The sequence below is a fragment of the Talpa occidentalis genome, unplaced genomic scaffold (assembly GCF_014898055.3).
Source record: "Talpa occidentalis isolate TD23 unplaced genomic scaffold, MPIMG_talOcc4v2.1 talOcc4.16, whole genome shotgun sequence".
Lineage (NCBI taxonomy): Eukaryota > Metazoa > Chordata > Mammalia > Eulipotyphla > Talpidae > Talpa > Talpa occidentalis.
This window is the reverse complement of record NW_023601653.1, coordinates 14,647,319-14,663,415: the sequence shown is the minus strand read 5'-3', so window position 1 is coordinate 14,663,415 and position 16,097 is coordinate 14,647,319. Positions and strand designations below refer to the sequence as shown.

At 38.8% G+C, this 16,097-nt stretch overlaps 1 protein-coding gene across 1 annotated transcript in view; it reads right to left on the bottom strand.

Moving 5' to 3' along the window:
• ANKS1B (ankyrin repeat and sterile alpha motif domain containing 1B) overlaps positions 1–16,097 on the bottom strand; it is a 793,190-nt gene that overhangs the window by 228,308 nt on the left and 548,785 nt on the right. The window contains exon 19 of the mRNA XM_037513805.2: positions 6,765–6,917. Coding sequence (XP_037369702.2) covers positions 6,765–6,917 — 153 coding nt within the window. The remainder of the gene's footprint in view (positions 1–6,764; positions 6,918–16,097) is intronic.

Genomic DNA, 16,097 nt, shown 5'->3' with positions numbered 1-16,097 from the left:
TGCAATAAAAATGACCACAATTTTTCCAAAGTTGATGAAAATGACAGACCTCATATCTAAGAAGCACAAAAATCTTCACAGAGACACAAAATGAAGAAAACTAAACCAAGGTATTTCATAGTTAAATTGGTCAAAACTAGGGATAAAGAGTTTGAGTTTGAGTCTCACAGAAACCTGTGAAGCCAGCAGGTGAAGTACAGTCAGAGGGAGGAAAAGACACATTACCTACAGAGTAGCAATTACAACAATAAAAACAAACAAATAAACATATTAAGAAAAAAGAAATGATAAAAGCTGATTTCTTGTCCAAAATAATGCAGAAGAGAGGACGGGTCAACATCTTTGAAGTATTGTTACTCTAGAATTCTATACCCAGTAAAAATATCCTTCAAAAAAATATCAAGTCTTTTCCCCAGCAGCCCCAAACTATAGAAAATATTAAAAATAGAAGGAAAGCAGACAGCAGATGGAAATATGATATTCACAAAGGAATGAAGAGCAGGGATGACTTCATGGGAGTGGGGCCTGTGCAGCTCACATGGAACCAGGGGCTTATGCTTGGTTTAATGTTCTCCTATCATTGTGCTTAAATTTGTGATAATTTTAAGTAAGGCCCCCATATTTTCAGTATGGACCAGATCCTCCAATTATGAAGAATTGACAATGGTCCAGGTGAAGAATAGTTTGGAGCCCAGGGGTTAGGGAGAAGGTCTGGGGTGCTGAGCTTGGCTTAGGTGAAGTCACATGTTCAGGTCTAGAATGGGGAATAGCTGTGGAAGTAGCTTCTTCACAGTAAACTTGGAATGCTTTTATTTGAATGAGGAGAAGAGTGGATGGAATCTGGATGGGGAAAATCAATAGATATCCACAAAAATAACTTTTTTAAAGGTAGAAAATTCTAGATAATCAGATCATGAATTTCTAATTTGTACAGAGATGTGGCATAAATAGCTCTACTCAGAAGGGTTTAGTTTTTTTGTGAAATTCATTTGTGGCTGATTGCTGAAGAGTGTCTCTTCAGGCCACAATGTGTTACTAATTCTGTTATCAAAATTGTAATGATGCCTATTCCATAGTTCACAATGCTGACCCGTAGCACCATCAAAACGTAAATTCAACTGTGAATACAAAAGAAAAGCTATGTTACTTCCAATGAAGTTTTAGTATTTAGAGGCGTTTTATGATGGTATAAGTCTATCCCCATTTAGGTCAAGCCTTCAAAGTTGCAAGCAGCAGAATAGGTAGAGATATGCAGAATATGCTGAAAAATTGGAATTGATAAAGCCCATTTTAGTCTATCACCAACGTCCAGGCCATATGTGAAAGAGCTAGGCATCACTGGAAAGCAAGTATTTATCTAGGAGAGGATTGTTCATCTTATACAAGAAAGGGAGAAAGTTGCTTTTTCCAAAACTTGGGTCAAGCAAGGGTCATTTCAAGAAAATCCTTGGAATAGCTGGCAATATAGATGCAGGGAGTGGGGGTAATAGAGTTCAGGGGCTTTGCTGACATACACATGAAAAGGCCTGAAGCTTAGAGATTGTGTCTAGTTGTCCTGAAGGTTTGTGAGGAGCCCGCCATACTGTCCATGGGTATAAATGAAATACTTAAATCCACAGATAATTTATGAAGTTTGCTTTACACATGAATACTCATATCCAGTTATTTAGTTAAAGCCTTCCAGTTTGATTAAAGTTGTTAACATTTGAAGTGTTGACTGATGTAGCCTCCCTGGTGTGGAAATATGAATATTTTTCTCATTTATTAATGTCTTATAGTGAAGGCATCACCTTTTTCTTAATATAATTAGCTTGGAGATGGAATTATAACATTCATCATTCCCATCTCTTCTCTACAATTAGTGAATTTGTTGATTATTCCTTTTTGGTTGGGAGTATATATCATTTGCCTTTATCCAATATGTATGTGTGTATACACACACACACACACACACAGAAAAAAGACTTTTGGGGAGCAAATTTATTTGCAGTTAGAGCAATGAGAGTAGGGCTGCTGGGAGTGTGTTTATAATAATGATCATGAAATAAAAATATCAAAGCAAGTAATGAGTCTAAATTTGATACTGATAGGACTAAGTGTCTGCAGCAGTTAAAGCAGATGAAGCCCTATTATTATAGATTGAACACGAAACTAGAATGATTCCTTTGAAAATTTCTTAGACCCTCACCAAGTGATTAGATTATCACAAAACGTCCCCAGAAAGGTAGAAATTAAAACAACATCATTGCAAATAAAAAAAAGAGAGAGAGAGAAAGAAATCTGACAGTGCTAAACAAGAGTGGTGTAAGTATAGTTTCATCAGCTATTAGGCAAGAAGCAAAATGATGTTCTAATCAATTTGCTGTGCAAAATGAAGTCTAAATGATTTTCATGGGACACGTATGGGTATTGCTACCTTAGTTATTTTATTTGCTTCTACCCAAAGGTATTTAAAACACAGCCAACCACTGCGGTTGGATTTTTAAATCTATTCTTGTACTCAGGAGCGAGATTTAAGAATACACTGAGGCCTGAATTTTATTTTGCATCATCAATGTTGTAATAAGCCTAAGTGAGGATCATTTCCTTGGTATATAGTGGTAAAACCAATGGGAAGAAATTGATGATATATTAATAAGCTCCCAAATTAACCAATTGGTCAGTGTTGGAATTTATTTGGCCTAATCATAATACCCTCATTTGGTACCTAGTGATAAAATTAGCATTGTTTTTCATAGTTGAAAAAATTTTTGCTTAGAAAATGCATAATTTCATGGAGATTTCATAATTATCCATGCATATTCCAAGCAGAGAATATATAGCCTTTTAATCTAAAATATACCCATGCAGGGCTGTTAAGGTTGTCAACTGGGATGCAAACTTGGTAATTACCATACATGCAAGCCCCAAGTAACCTTCTGAAATAAAGAAAATTCATGTACTTTTAACTAGCTTTTCATTCTCATAACAAGGCTTTGGAGGTAACTATAATTCAAGATAGAGGCTCATCCAGCCAGCATCTGCAGAAAGAACAATTTGCCTGACAATGTCTCCCAACATATTAATATTTTATTAGAAGATCAATACAAAAATGAAAGCAGCATTAACATTGCTATTAATAATAGTGACAGACACGGGCAAAACAGAGCTATTGATAAAATAATAGTTTCTGTGTATGAAGCAAAACTTGGGGAATAAAGGGAACAGTTATTGACTAACTTTATTCTCCAAGTCTAGATACACATGGGCCTGTAAAGCTGGTGAAACCATCTGTCTTTTTTATTTTTCAACTGAGGCAACATTGGTTTATAATGCTCTATATGAGATATAGGATCATACCCTTCAGAAATGTGGTACCACATCACCCTCACCACCAAGCCACCCATAATCCTCCACCAAAGTCCATTGTGCTCCCTCTTTCCTCTGCTTCCTCATCTCCACCTCCCCCTATGGCAGCCTCAATTCTACTGCCAGAGTTCTAGATTATGTTATTGGTTTGGCTGTATCTGGCCCTTAGTTATGTTTCTTTATATTCCATTTATAAGTGATAACATCTAATATTTTTCTTTCTTATTCTGATTTATTTTGTTTAGCATAATCCTCTCCAGTTCCATGCATGTTGACACAAGATAGTAAGAGTTCATCTTTGTTTTAAACAGTTGTGTAGTATACTAGGCATCTACCCAAAGGACACAAAAACATTGATTCAAAAGAATGCCTGTACACTTATGTTTACTGCAGCACTATTTACAATAGGTAAAACGTGGAAACAACCCAAATGCCCAAAAACAGATGACTGGATCAAGAAGATGTGGTATATATACACAATGGAATATTACTCAGCAATCAAAAAAGATAAACTCATGCCATTTGCCACAACGTGGATGGAACTAGAAGGAATTATGCTCAGTGAAATAAGTCAAAAGGAAAAAAATATCGGATGGTTTCACTTATAGCAGGAATAGAAGGGAACCCAATAAGTCTGCTGAGAAATTTAAATGAAAAAGATCTTTGAGAGACTTTCTGAAATATTACAATTTCAAACATATTTGTAATTTTCCAAGTCACAACCTTGTAGACTCACAAAAATACTCTGAATAAACATATTATACCTACTGAGAACATATTACTATTTCTCTAACACTAAGTGCATATGAAATTGGAGGCTTACTTGGTTGTGCTTAGTGATGCTCAAATAGTTTGTTATCATATCAGCACTTTGCATCCTTCCCATCTTGCCCCACCACTAGCAGACCCCTGTATCAAAAACAATTTATACTTAAGCTACTCTCTTTACTTTACACAGAACAGTAGGTATTGGAGCCATTTGTTTTCCTTAAAAATAGCCACTCAGTATAAAGATTCTGGATGTGAATTTCCCTAAAAACTTTGTGCCAAATCAAGATGACTGTACTTTCAGACTAGAAAATAACAAATGAGTACTTCATATAGAGTTATTGTATCTATATATTATATATAAAGTTATCTTATATTTGAATACCTTCCTTTAATAGTTGGGATAAACAAGTCTTGAATAAGAGACTAGTCAAAAGCTTTGTAAGCCAGAAGGCTTACACTATTCTTTTTTTCTCATTTTAAAATCCAGCAACCCTCAAGTATCAAATGAACTGCTTTGGTAGCAGCCCTAGTGGGCAGACAAATTTTATTCTCTGATTTCCATGTCTAAAAGTACAGATCAGTTTTTGCCCATAAGAACTGCAAATAACATGAACTTCCTCATAAAGACATCACTGGGAACTTTAAATTCTAGTAGTTTGCTTTAAAGAAAATATACTTGGTTGTGCTAGATGCAGAGGTTATGCTGCAGGCAGAGGAATCTGACCTCAAGGTCTAAAAACACAGTGACTATATTTTCCAATTTGGATGCAATGCTTTTGACAGAGACACTCTTGCTCTCTGGATTGAAGTCAGATTGTATTGTAGTAAGCATGGCTGAAGGGAAAACCCTTAAAGAGCCAGTGTGGGAGGAAAAGGCCAGGTCCTTCTGTCCCAACTCCATCTTGGGGGCCCTGTGGGTGGTGCTGCATTGGTCCCTGGGCCCTGACAGTTAGCCTGGGTCTTCCTGCAACGATCACAGCCATGCCCCAGGCCTGGCCACAGTGACTGGGTGATGACTTCGAGGCTGTGGGCACCCACAGCACTGGGGAAAGTGTGGGTCTACTCCCACACCACAAATGCTTTGCCCCAGTATTTCTATCCTGAGAGACAGACTGTCTTGCCTTAATGATGCTGACTTCTATGAAAACATTTCATAATAGCTCTACTGGAATCTTTTTAATTTTTCTCTCAGAGGAGAATTACTGCTAATATCAGTTAGGTGAACACAACTCATTGCTATGATAAGTATTTGTTCGTCAGTGGGGAACAATAGTATCTAGAAGATGTTAGACATACAGGCATTTATCAAACTGTATCATTGACGAGAATGCAATTTAATTGGAAGCATGTTTGTTTGATCTGTGGAAGGTAACCCTTTAACAAATGGCTGAGAATAGCTGTAAGTGCCAGCTTTCAGCAGAGAGATGAAATCTTGCAACCAAGAAGGCAATATTTCAGCTAGTTCTATCACAACCAAGGAACAAAATTAATCAGAGGCTTTTGCCAGATAGTGAGTTTCTTCTGAAATAATCATCGCTTTTGCAATGGGATAAAAGGACAGAAAGTTAAGAGTAGCTGGTGGCAAAATTGAAGGAATCAAGAATTTGTTCATTTAATGCGATTTTTAGATGAAAAAAGTTTTCATGAGATGTACCAGCAAAGATATTACTTTTATGACAGAGTTCTAGAAATAAAGAATAATTCATCAGGACTAACAATCATCATTTACAATAATTAATGACATGCAATTTGTAGAGACTGGACTTTCAGAGAGAAAGTGAACTAGATAGTAGAATAGAGAACTTCTGAGTCAGCTGAAGTTTGTTTGCTTTATCTCTTAGTTTATGAATGCTTTTCTCCAAATTATTAGAACATAAAACTTAAAAATTCTCTTAAAGATGAGATGCTTTTCTCACTTTTGAAAAGAAACTCTTGGTGCCTGATGTAATAGGAAAGCATAATCACATTATCTTTTCATCCATTTCATTCCTTTATGTCATTGGAAATAAAACGGTGATACTTGAAATGAGAAAGTTATCAGAATCAAAACCACTCATGTAGATTTAGTGAGCCTCTAGAGGCTGGAATACATGATAACATATGTTGGCTAGTTTTTATGGAAAATCTATGCCAAGAGTATGAATAAAACAGAGACAACTTATGATTAGCTATAAGCCCTGTAAAATAATAAGGACAAAGGCAGTCCCTTTGAGTATGGGTTGTACATGTACAATTAAGGAATAGAGACAAAGAGAAATAATAGAGACAGAAAACTAACAAGATAAACTCACTCAGTTTTCAACAATGAATATGAGCAAAGATCAAAAAGGAGCCAATTTGTTACCACGTCCATATCTTAAACTGACAACATTTCCTAAAATGGAAAATCCCCAAATGCTTGGAAGGTTTTCTTAGATAACGTCAAATACCCTGAGAGTCCTCTGAGTTTCCCACATCGAAATTTCGAAAAGCAATGACAGTGGAACTTGATTGGAACCAAGAGAGACAGATATTTAAAGCAGGAGGCCCATCTGTCAATCCTGGCTGTATGTTCAAACAGTGACAAAGAAAGAAAAAATTACCCACTGACAACAGGCATTTATCAAGGGCTGAATGGCCGAGATGTCTTTAAGAGACCAACTTACATTAATAAGTTCAACCTCCCAGATTTTTTTCAACAGGTCCATCGATGTGTAGCCATTGATGAGGAAGGCTTTGGTGTAGTCGCCTAGTTCAATGGAATCCAGCCACTCAGCGACAGAGGTGGGGTGATAGCCATCATGACCAATGGGTCTCATCTGTAATTAAGAAAATCCTATTAGGATCCATTTAAACTGTTGACATTGTGTTCCAACAAGAGAAAGCATGCTGTCACTTGGAAATGTATCTAATAGGCAGCCACAGATCTTTCTGGATAAGGAAATAAAGGAAACCAAAATACTTTCACGTACAATCCTAAATCATTAATAATTTTCACGCTGAATTCGTTTTCAAAAACACACTGGGAAATTTCCACTTTAGCTGCTAAATCACTCCACATTTGAGAGAACTAAATATGTCAAGCTTCTGCTATAGATATTATTGGCATTCTGTTGGATGGAATTTAAAATGATGTCAGTGGAGCAGCCTTCAATTCAATGCTGAAGGCCCAAGGAACAGCACACCCAAAATGTAGATGATAATTGTCATATGCACAACATCAAAGCATGTGAAAATACTGCATGACTTAAACATTCAGAGGATCCAGACTTAGGCAAGGCATGGACTGTAGGTAGTGCAAACATACTGGAGAAACACACTGCTGTGTTAAGTCAGTAAAGAAGAGGCTTTGGGTGTTTAAAGACCATGTGTTCTGCAGAGACTCTACAGTATGTTAGACGTGAATAGAGAACTTGCTGGCAGACAGGTTCCTATTTTTTGTCAGCTATATACAGATTTTTTTTTTTTTTTACTTTAGGAGAACAAAGAAGTGTGACAGCAACATAATGTTTCTGAGTTTAAATTGGAGTGTGAAAGTAATTTAAGCAAGAGAAACTTCTGGGTTGAAAATTTTGTATGGATTATTCTAGTCCTTGAGCTTTTATTTGAGATTTGAGTTGAATTTGCAGTTCTTGCTCTAGGATGTAACTCACTTCTAAGACTTGGGCTGCTTTGCATTCCATATATCTCCCCCTGCATGGAGGGACAGCTGGCTCCCGTCAGTCTGAGGAGATCCTTCAGCGAAAGGCCTGATGGGAGCAGCAAAATGGGGCAAAATGCAAGAGATTTTGCTCTTCCTTCAGTATCAAGGAGATAAATATTAATGGAAATTTATATGATTCTGACATGTGAGCAGAGAAAAGATTAGTCTGGGCGTCAGAGATTCAGATTTCAATCATAAACACGTGAGGATTTCTGTCACTTTGCAGTTTCTCATTCTTGAAATTCTCCTTCCTTCATTTTAATACAGCTTCTCTTTTCCTTCGCTTATTGTTTTACTCCCCAGACTGTTTCCACCTTGAGGTTTAAATGCCCTCCATTTTAAGGTGGTAGCATAATTCATTCTCTGCATTAGAGTCTGAATTACATCAGACTTTTGTATTTCACTTTTACATTGATGCATTATAGTGACTCAGTAAATGTCTGTTCACTAGCTCTTAACTCAGTGTTTATTATACAGTAGCTACAAATATAAATGACATCTTGGGGTTTGCAAAATGAAGTTTATTGGTCGTTGCAAATAACGGATGTCATGTGTATATAAAATAGGAGACAAGGAACCAAATCAGGATCAGTTATTATGTTCTATAGAGATTTGCAAAAATATTGGGGCTAGGATAGTCTCCAGGACTTAGTTAAAGGTGATTGGACAGACTCTGATACCCTGAACAATTGCCCCAGCCTCATCAAACTCCCTGGCTGTTCAGTCAGCATAAGAAAATAACTAGAGAGCGTGAAGGATGGATGGAAGGGAGGGAGAAAGGGAGAGTGGAACTGAAACGAGTAGGCTGGCATGGAGGCCTTGCTGTTCCCATCCATGAAGCTGACCACAGCTGATCTGCAGAGGATACTGGTGACATGCTTGAGGAGACTTGATGAAAAAGTTGGGTTAGAGTTAATGACCCAGTCAGATAACTGCAGTGGGGTTCCCAGAGGTCACCCTGAGCACTAGCAAGCTCTCTCTCTCTCTCTCTCTCTCTGCTTATTGGAGTCAGCATAGTCTGCATTAGTGAAAGTGCAATGGTGGGGAGACTCACTAGAACTCCTCAAAGCAAACCCAATTAATTATTTTTTTAAATAAATTTTATTTTTATATTCCCCATACAATTGCAACCCCCTTATTTTGACCCCAATCCTTCCCCTCCCTGCTCCCCATCCCCCATAGAGTGTCTCTGTTTCATAGTTGTTTGTTGATTTTGATTTTCACTTTCTTATAGCTATTCATTTTCCTGGTCCCTTATTTAAGTTTTCTAGATTCCTGCTATGAGTGAGACCATCCGGTATTTTTCTTTTTCTTCCTGGCTTATTTCGCTGAGCAGGATCCCTTCCAGCGCCATCCATGTTGCTGCAAATTGCATGTGTTTATCTTTTTTGAATGCTGAGTAATATTCCATGGTGTATATGTACCACATCTTCTTGATCCAGTCATCTATTTTTGGGCATTTGGCAAACCCAATTAATTATAAAGAAATCTGCCCTTCCCCCACCCTCTTCTTGTCCCAGCACCAAGGAATGTAGAATCAGAATGGAGAAAGTTACCAGACTCTTAAGGGAAGTCTAATCTTGGCGGTGGTGGCAGGGGAGGAGGGCAGAGGGAATAAAATTGGAGACTCAACTGGATTGCAACTCAGTTTTCAATATTTACTCATTGGAAATTTATTAGCTTGATTTATTAGATTATTTATTAGATTTATTACAAAATAGCACAGAGAGCCAGTTGAGCTTCACTGATGGCAGGATTGAAAGAACAGAATCTTATCAACATCTCACTGAATGCAGATTTCTCAGTCATCTGGTTACTTCCAGGAGGCAAATTCCCCTAGAACAACCTTAAGGAGGTGAGAGGGAGAGAAATATTTGGCAGGGGGATGAGGGATAGGGACAGAGGAGAGTAAGAGAGAAGAGAACATGGAAAAGTATTCTGATTTGTGCAGGGTAGCACTCATCCATCCATTCATTCAAAAAATATCTAGTCAGTGCCAATTATGATGAACGTGGAATTGTAGAAAACAAAACAGTCATAGTCTCTCCCTCTCAGAAATTATAATCTTAATTAAAAACTATGTGAACAGATGACCAATAAATTATGAAAACCCTTACCTGATGAGTGAAAGTCACCAGAGCCAAATGAAGTTGCAAAATTCACTTGACACATATTTAATGCTATGCAGAGTGGTTATTGTGTTGCATGATGATTTCTTTCAAAGCAGTTCTCCCATCTGCTCCTTCATTTCTGTTCCTACTGCCACTACCCTGTTTAGGTTCTTGTTAGTGCTTGCAACAATGAACACAATGGCTTCACCCTTGACCTCCTATCTTTGGTTCAATTTATATATCTTATTGCTCCCTTAGCAGTCCCTTAAGTCAAGCCTTGCACAAAAACCTGTAGCAGCTCCTTCTTGATAAAAGTCAGCACTCTAGGACAATTGAGATCAGGTACAAACTTATCTTTTCAACCTGATCTTCTACCACGCTGGTATGTGTATTCTAGTATATAGGATTAGCACTGCATACATATTTAAACAGAATATTAAATTGCCAGTGGTTCTATGATTATGAACTGTGCAGGACGCATTTCTATATTAGCTTATATCATTTTCATGAAAATTTTGACATACAGGAAAAGGCTGACTAATGTGTCACTCTATTTCACAATATATGTGCTTGTATTAGTCAGGGTTCTCTTGAGAAACACACACAACACACACACACACACACACACACACACACGTCCAATATCTGCAGGGCAGGCTGGAGGCTGGTAACACAGGGACGAACTGGTATTGCAGCTCAAACCTGAAGGCAGTCTAGAGACAGAAACACTCTTCTTCTTAGGAGAAATGAAGACTTTTCCTCACAAGGCCTTCATCTGATTGGATGAGGTCCACCCACATTATCAAGAAAATCTGCTTTACTCAAAGTCTACTGATTAAATGTTAATTTCATTGGAAAATTACCACCACAGTGACATCTAGATTGGGATTTGACCAAAAGTCTGGACACTGTGGCCTAGTGAAGTTGATGCATAAAATAATTCAAACTCTTCAATCCATGAATCCATTGGCAAATATGTCTTCATGAGACTGAGAAAGGCCAGGGTTGATAAACTAAGCTAAATCACATTCTTCCCAAGCTACCTGATTTTCCTTTAGTAAACATCTATGTGTTGCATCCCTGTTAATCCTAAACTAAACAATTATTTTAAAAGTATACTTGTTGAGGCATAATCCACTGTGTATCTAATAGGCCTTCATACCTTTGTTTACGCCATCCACCATCCCCTCTCCCAGAAAGTCCGCTTCCCCCTGTTCTCTTGTTGAAATCCTATCTATTTTTTTAAAGATTTATTTATTTATGCATACAAAAACTGGGGTACAGGCCAGAGATGTGGAGGGTGAGAGGAGTCACCAGAGACAGAGTGGGGAACAGAACAGGCAGATTGCCTGAAATACACTGCTGAGGGGAGCAGCAGGCGAGACAGGAGAGGTCTGCTGCACCATATGAGTCAGCTCCCTGGCCAGCCATGCTGCAGAGGCTGTGGATGGTTTCACGGTGCTGAGACTTAACACCCTGCATCATCAGGGATGCCCAAAATCCTATCCATTCTTAAAAGGTCCTGTTTAAAAGATACCTCTTCTTTAAAGTCTATTTCAATGTAACCCTTGCTTCCAAGTCAAAATAAATCCTGCTTCCTGCTAGATTTCTGTAGTGATTTGCATGCAATTCTATTAAAACATTATTAAAGTCTGATTTTGATAACAACCAGAGATGTGAGTGTTTCTGTCTCTAGTGTTTCTGTCTCATTATTACCTTAGTGAAGAAACAAGGTCTTAGCCATCTTTGTTGTCCTTCACACATGGCATCTCACACATGGCAGCATTTGCTAAATGCTTATTAAATTAAACACTTTAATGAACATGCAAGGATTAAAATGACAAATTAATTTAATGGTATGGTATCCATTTGTGGGGAGAGATTTGTATTTTGTAATATATATAGTGAAAATGAGAGCTATTTTCATGGCCTACTATCTGCATTTATAACTCTTTAGAACCACGAGTCAATCCCAGGTAGTATGTTGTGTTATAAAGTACACTGACTTTGCTTCAGTAGCCTCAACTGTGATTATCATCCTGTGGAACTACGGGTGAATGGCCTCACCTCTCTAACCATAATTGTCCTGGTATATAAAGTGAAGGCGTTGGACCAGCAACTCAAAGTTTCTTTATGATTCCTAAATCTTCCAATTCTATTCTTTGAAAATCAGTATTAAAGTAGCATCAGATTTATTTATCCAATAAAGAAAAAGATGAGTTTAAAGGTAAAACGAAAATAATATTACAAGATAGAACTTTTCGGCTAAAGGTCAGATGGCACCCACAATTCGTTCATGAGCTGTCATGGCACCCAGACTAGGCCCGGGGGCCTCGTTCTCGCTAACATGCAGGAAAGGGACACCTAGCAGGGCAGGCTAGAGAGACAGCTCCGGGGTGCAGCAGACCAGAAGCTCCGCCGAGCATGAGCATGCCAGGGAGCCAGGTGAACTCTGCAAGCTGAGAGGCAGAGTGGTGGGCAGGCAGCAGGCATCCTGAGCAGGGTCACAACAAGGCATCTGCTTCCACTGCTTAAGACTCAAAGTCTGGGGAAAACTGAGGCTGGAGCAGAGACTGGAGCTAGCTGTAAAGGAAGCCTCAGTCTTTGAAAGATGTAGCTCTATTGATATATTTCACTAAACACCTTCATTGCTGTTCTTGGTGTTATTCTGCCCCAGTGTGCATTTTCTCTGGGAATCTCTTCTAGCAAACCTGGCCTCAGAGAGGGCACACCGTGACCATCACGGGCCACCCAGCAGGCAGAGGTCACCCACTGGGACAGTACCCAGCAGCATCCAGGGCCTTCCAGGGGAGCAGGGATGGGGCAGCTGGACAGCAGGCCTGAGATAGCCTCCTCTACCTCAACCAGAGTATTTTGTTTTGCATAGAAGGGGAAGAAAGGTTTACTCTGTTAAAAAAAAAAAAATGCTTGAAAACCACTGATCTAGAAAACGTTTGTAAGATGAAATGATCACGGGTTTTATGTTCTCTTAATTTCTCAGTGTTATTTGGAATATTTTGGATTTGTCTTCTATGTATGGACTGACAGGTGTCATTCTGTTTGAAACTCGCTTTGTTTATTCAGACAAGGACAATTTCTTATTAAAGTGATGAAACCACAAGATGGAAGATTTAACAAGAGGAAGGCAATAAAAAGAGGGAAAAATAAAAAGAGGGGAAGAAGATATTACATGACAATAGTTTGGAGAGCAAATGAAAAAACAGTTCTCACAGCCACAAGGGACTAGGTTAGCATTATGATATTGGCTTGGTAATTAGGCCAACATAAGGAAGACCCCAAATAACAGATTAGATAGCTACTTTTATGTCTGAAAAGTATTACAGGATTGTTATAGGGATCCTCTGTTGTCTACCAAAAACTGTCCTCAGTAAGGGGCCATCAATGGAGCTCATGCCTGCACAGATCGAGGTGAGACACAGCTTGTCTTCTGGTTGCTGCTATGAGAACACATTTGAACCCAGGGATGCTGACAAAAGTGTTGCCTGAGACATCCGGGTCACCTTCAACCTAATAGATTTGGTTTTTGCTCTAGAACTGCTTGTTCTTTATTTTTGTCTTTCTGTGAGCTGGATATCATGCTGCAGCCCAGCTTGGATCACATGGGCAAAACAATATCTGAGCTTGAGAAACACTTCTTGAAACTTAATGTACATGAGGGCCTCCCCTGGTGGTGCAGGGGTTGAGCGCTGGGCTGCGAGGCTGCCCGCAGCCTCTGCAGCACTGGTTCGTTCCCAGGAAACCAGCGAGGGTTCCACACAAAAATAAATAAATAAATAAAATAGACATGAAAATCATGTGGGGCTTCTTGTTAAATGCCTATTCTAATTATTCTAATTCAATAGACTGGTGAAGTGTCTGAGATTCTGCATTTCTTATGAGTTTCCTGGTGATACTAATGCTGTCAGTATGTGGACCATACTTTGGGTAGCAACACTGTAGAGCATGACAGGCCTTGGGTCCTTCCCGAAGGCAGAGAGCAGAGCCAACTTGTCAACCTGGGATTTGGGTTTACCGTTACTTTAGGACTGCTATGTGGGAAAAATCCATGTTTATCTGTTAAACCACCCTATTAATGAGGTCTCTGTTTCAACAGCTTTGGTCTTTCCTCAAGTACAAACAGAATTAGAAATAAAGTAATTTTTATACAGAACATTAAAGGAAGCCCCTATTTCTATTTGACTCCACATTGTGTTGCCTCTTGTTTTGTGAATTCATATTTTTACATTTGTTGTTAAAAATAACTTCATTTCTTTTAACCATGTTTATACAGTCTTTCTGTCAATCACTCCACCACCCTTTTGTGATAACCCTGCAACAGATACGGGGGAGTTGTAAGAAAATCTTAAGTTTCTACCTTTGAGACCTGGGTATCTAATGCTATTACTGGCTGAGAGAGACAAGAAAATAGACTGAGATTATATGAGGCAGGAGAAATTAAAGATGCTACAAAGAAGCACTTTCAATTTTGGAAATAAGTCTGAGAAGACATATAATTTTGGGCATCATTAGCAGTACAGGTGGGAGTCTTGGCTATTCCACTTATTAGTTCTATGACTTTGAGCAAACTACTCAACTTTCATAAGCATCTGCTCTCTGATTGAGAGGTTAAATGAATACCTACCTCAGAGGTTATTATAGGTATTCAACAAAACAATACAAGTAGAGCTATATAAGTAGAGCTTAGCACCGTACTTGGCATATAGAAACACTCAATAAATCATAGTTATTTCTATTAAGTAGAAATTGAAATCATGCACTGATGAGATTGCAGAGGGTAATTATGTAGTGTGAGCAGAGATGTAGCCTGAGGATGAACCAGTAAGTAAAAGATATGATTTTTACCCAGGAGATCAAAAAAGGAAGGGTCAAGACAAGCAGAAGCAGAGAAATAGTGCTTCAAAGAGAGTGTGGTCAGCAGTGAAAGAGAGCTAGGGAGGTCTAGTAAATTGAGGACAAAGCATCTATGATGTCTGGCAAATAGGTGTCTGGGATCTTATTGAGAAAAGTCTAACAGGTAGGCTGCACTGGATTGAGGTGTGAGTTAGAGAGGAGGAAGTAGAAAGTACAATCTAAACTATTATCTTGAGAATAGCAGATGGAAAGAGAAGGAGGGAGATGAAACTTGTAGAAAGTTCAAGGAAAAGGTATGAAAGGGAACCAGAAATGCACTCAGCCTGAGGAAGTTGAGAGAGTAAAGGAATAAGAGCTCAAGAATGCCATGGAGATTGAGGTGGGCTAGACGGTTTGTTTTTTGCTTTGGGAATTTTGCTTGACTCTCTTGGAAATTAAAGCATGCGTGGTTGAACTAACACTGGGGTTAATAATCTTTTTGTTAAAGCAGTTGCAAGGGTTCAGAAGCTATCTGGCTTGGGCTTGGGTGAGAGCTGTTTTTGTGTGTAATTACTCATAATGTCCTCATGTGGGCAACGATGGCCATTCCTGGGGTGGGTAACTCCCTGGAGACAAATATACAAACCTGATTATCATTTATGTAAACCTACCTGAGCATCATCCCTGATGTATCAGACTCAGCTACTTAAACTTGCCTCTGAAACTGCAATGGATCGTGGCTCCTTTTTTCCCACTTGGATGTACTTTGTTCTCTCAGACTCCCTGATAGGACTTTTGTGATCCAGACAGTGATATTATCGGATACCTCCCTCTATTCCTGCTCCTTGTTCTAGCCTCTTCTACTCTGTTCCTGCTGCTACCCAAGACTTGGGCTAACAGCATCCCTGAAAATAAATCAGGACAAGCAGTGCTAGCAGGCAGTGTGCCGTCAAGTCCAAATGCAGGTCTAACAAGTAGAGAGAGAATCAGTTCTCATACAGGCTTTGAGACCTGGGTTTAGATATCACTGTGCTATTTCATCAGTGGCTCTTAAAAAGACTGATTGAACATAAAAGAGAAAGGCAGATCGGCTGACCACAGGGCCCCAGAAAAAAGTCTATCCATCACCTTCTAAGTACTATCACAGTGCAACTTTCCTGGGACAGATCTACAGAACGGACAGGACTATTAATGGTAAGGACATTACCTAAGAATCATATGTGACTTTGAAGATCCCAGAGTGATCTCACACCCATCATCTGACTTATAAGGGGCTTTAGTTATCTTTGGGAAAATGCCCTTTATAGCATCTGAGACCTTGGCTACTCCATAGA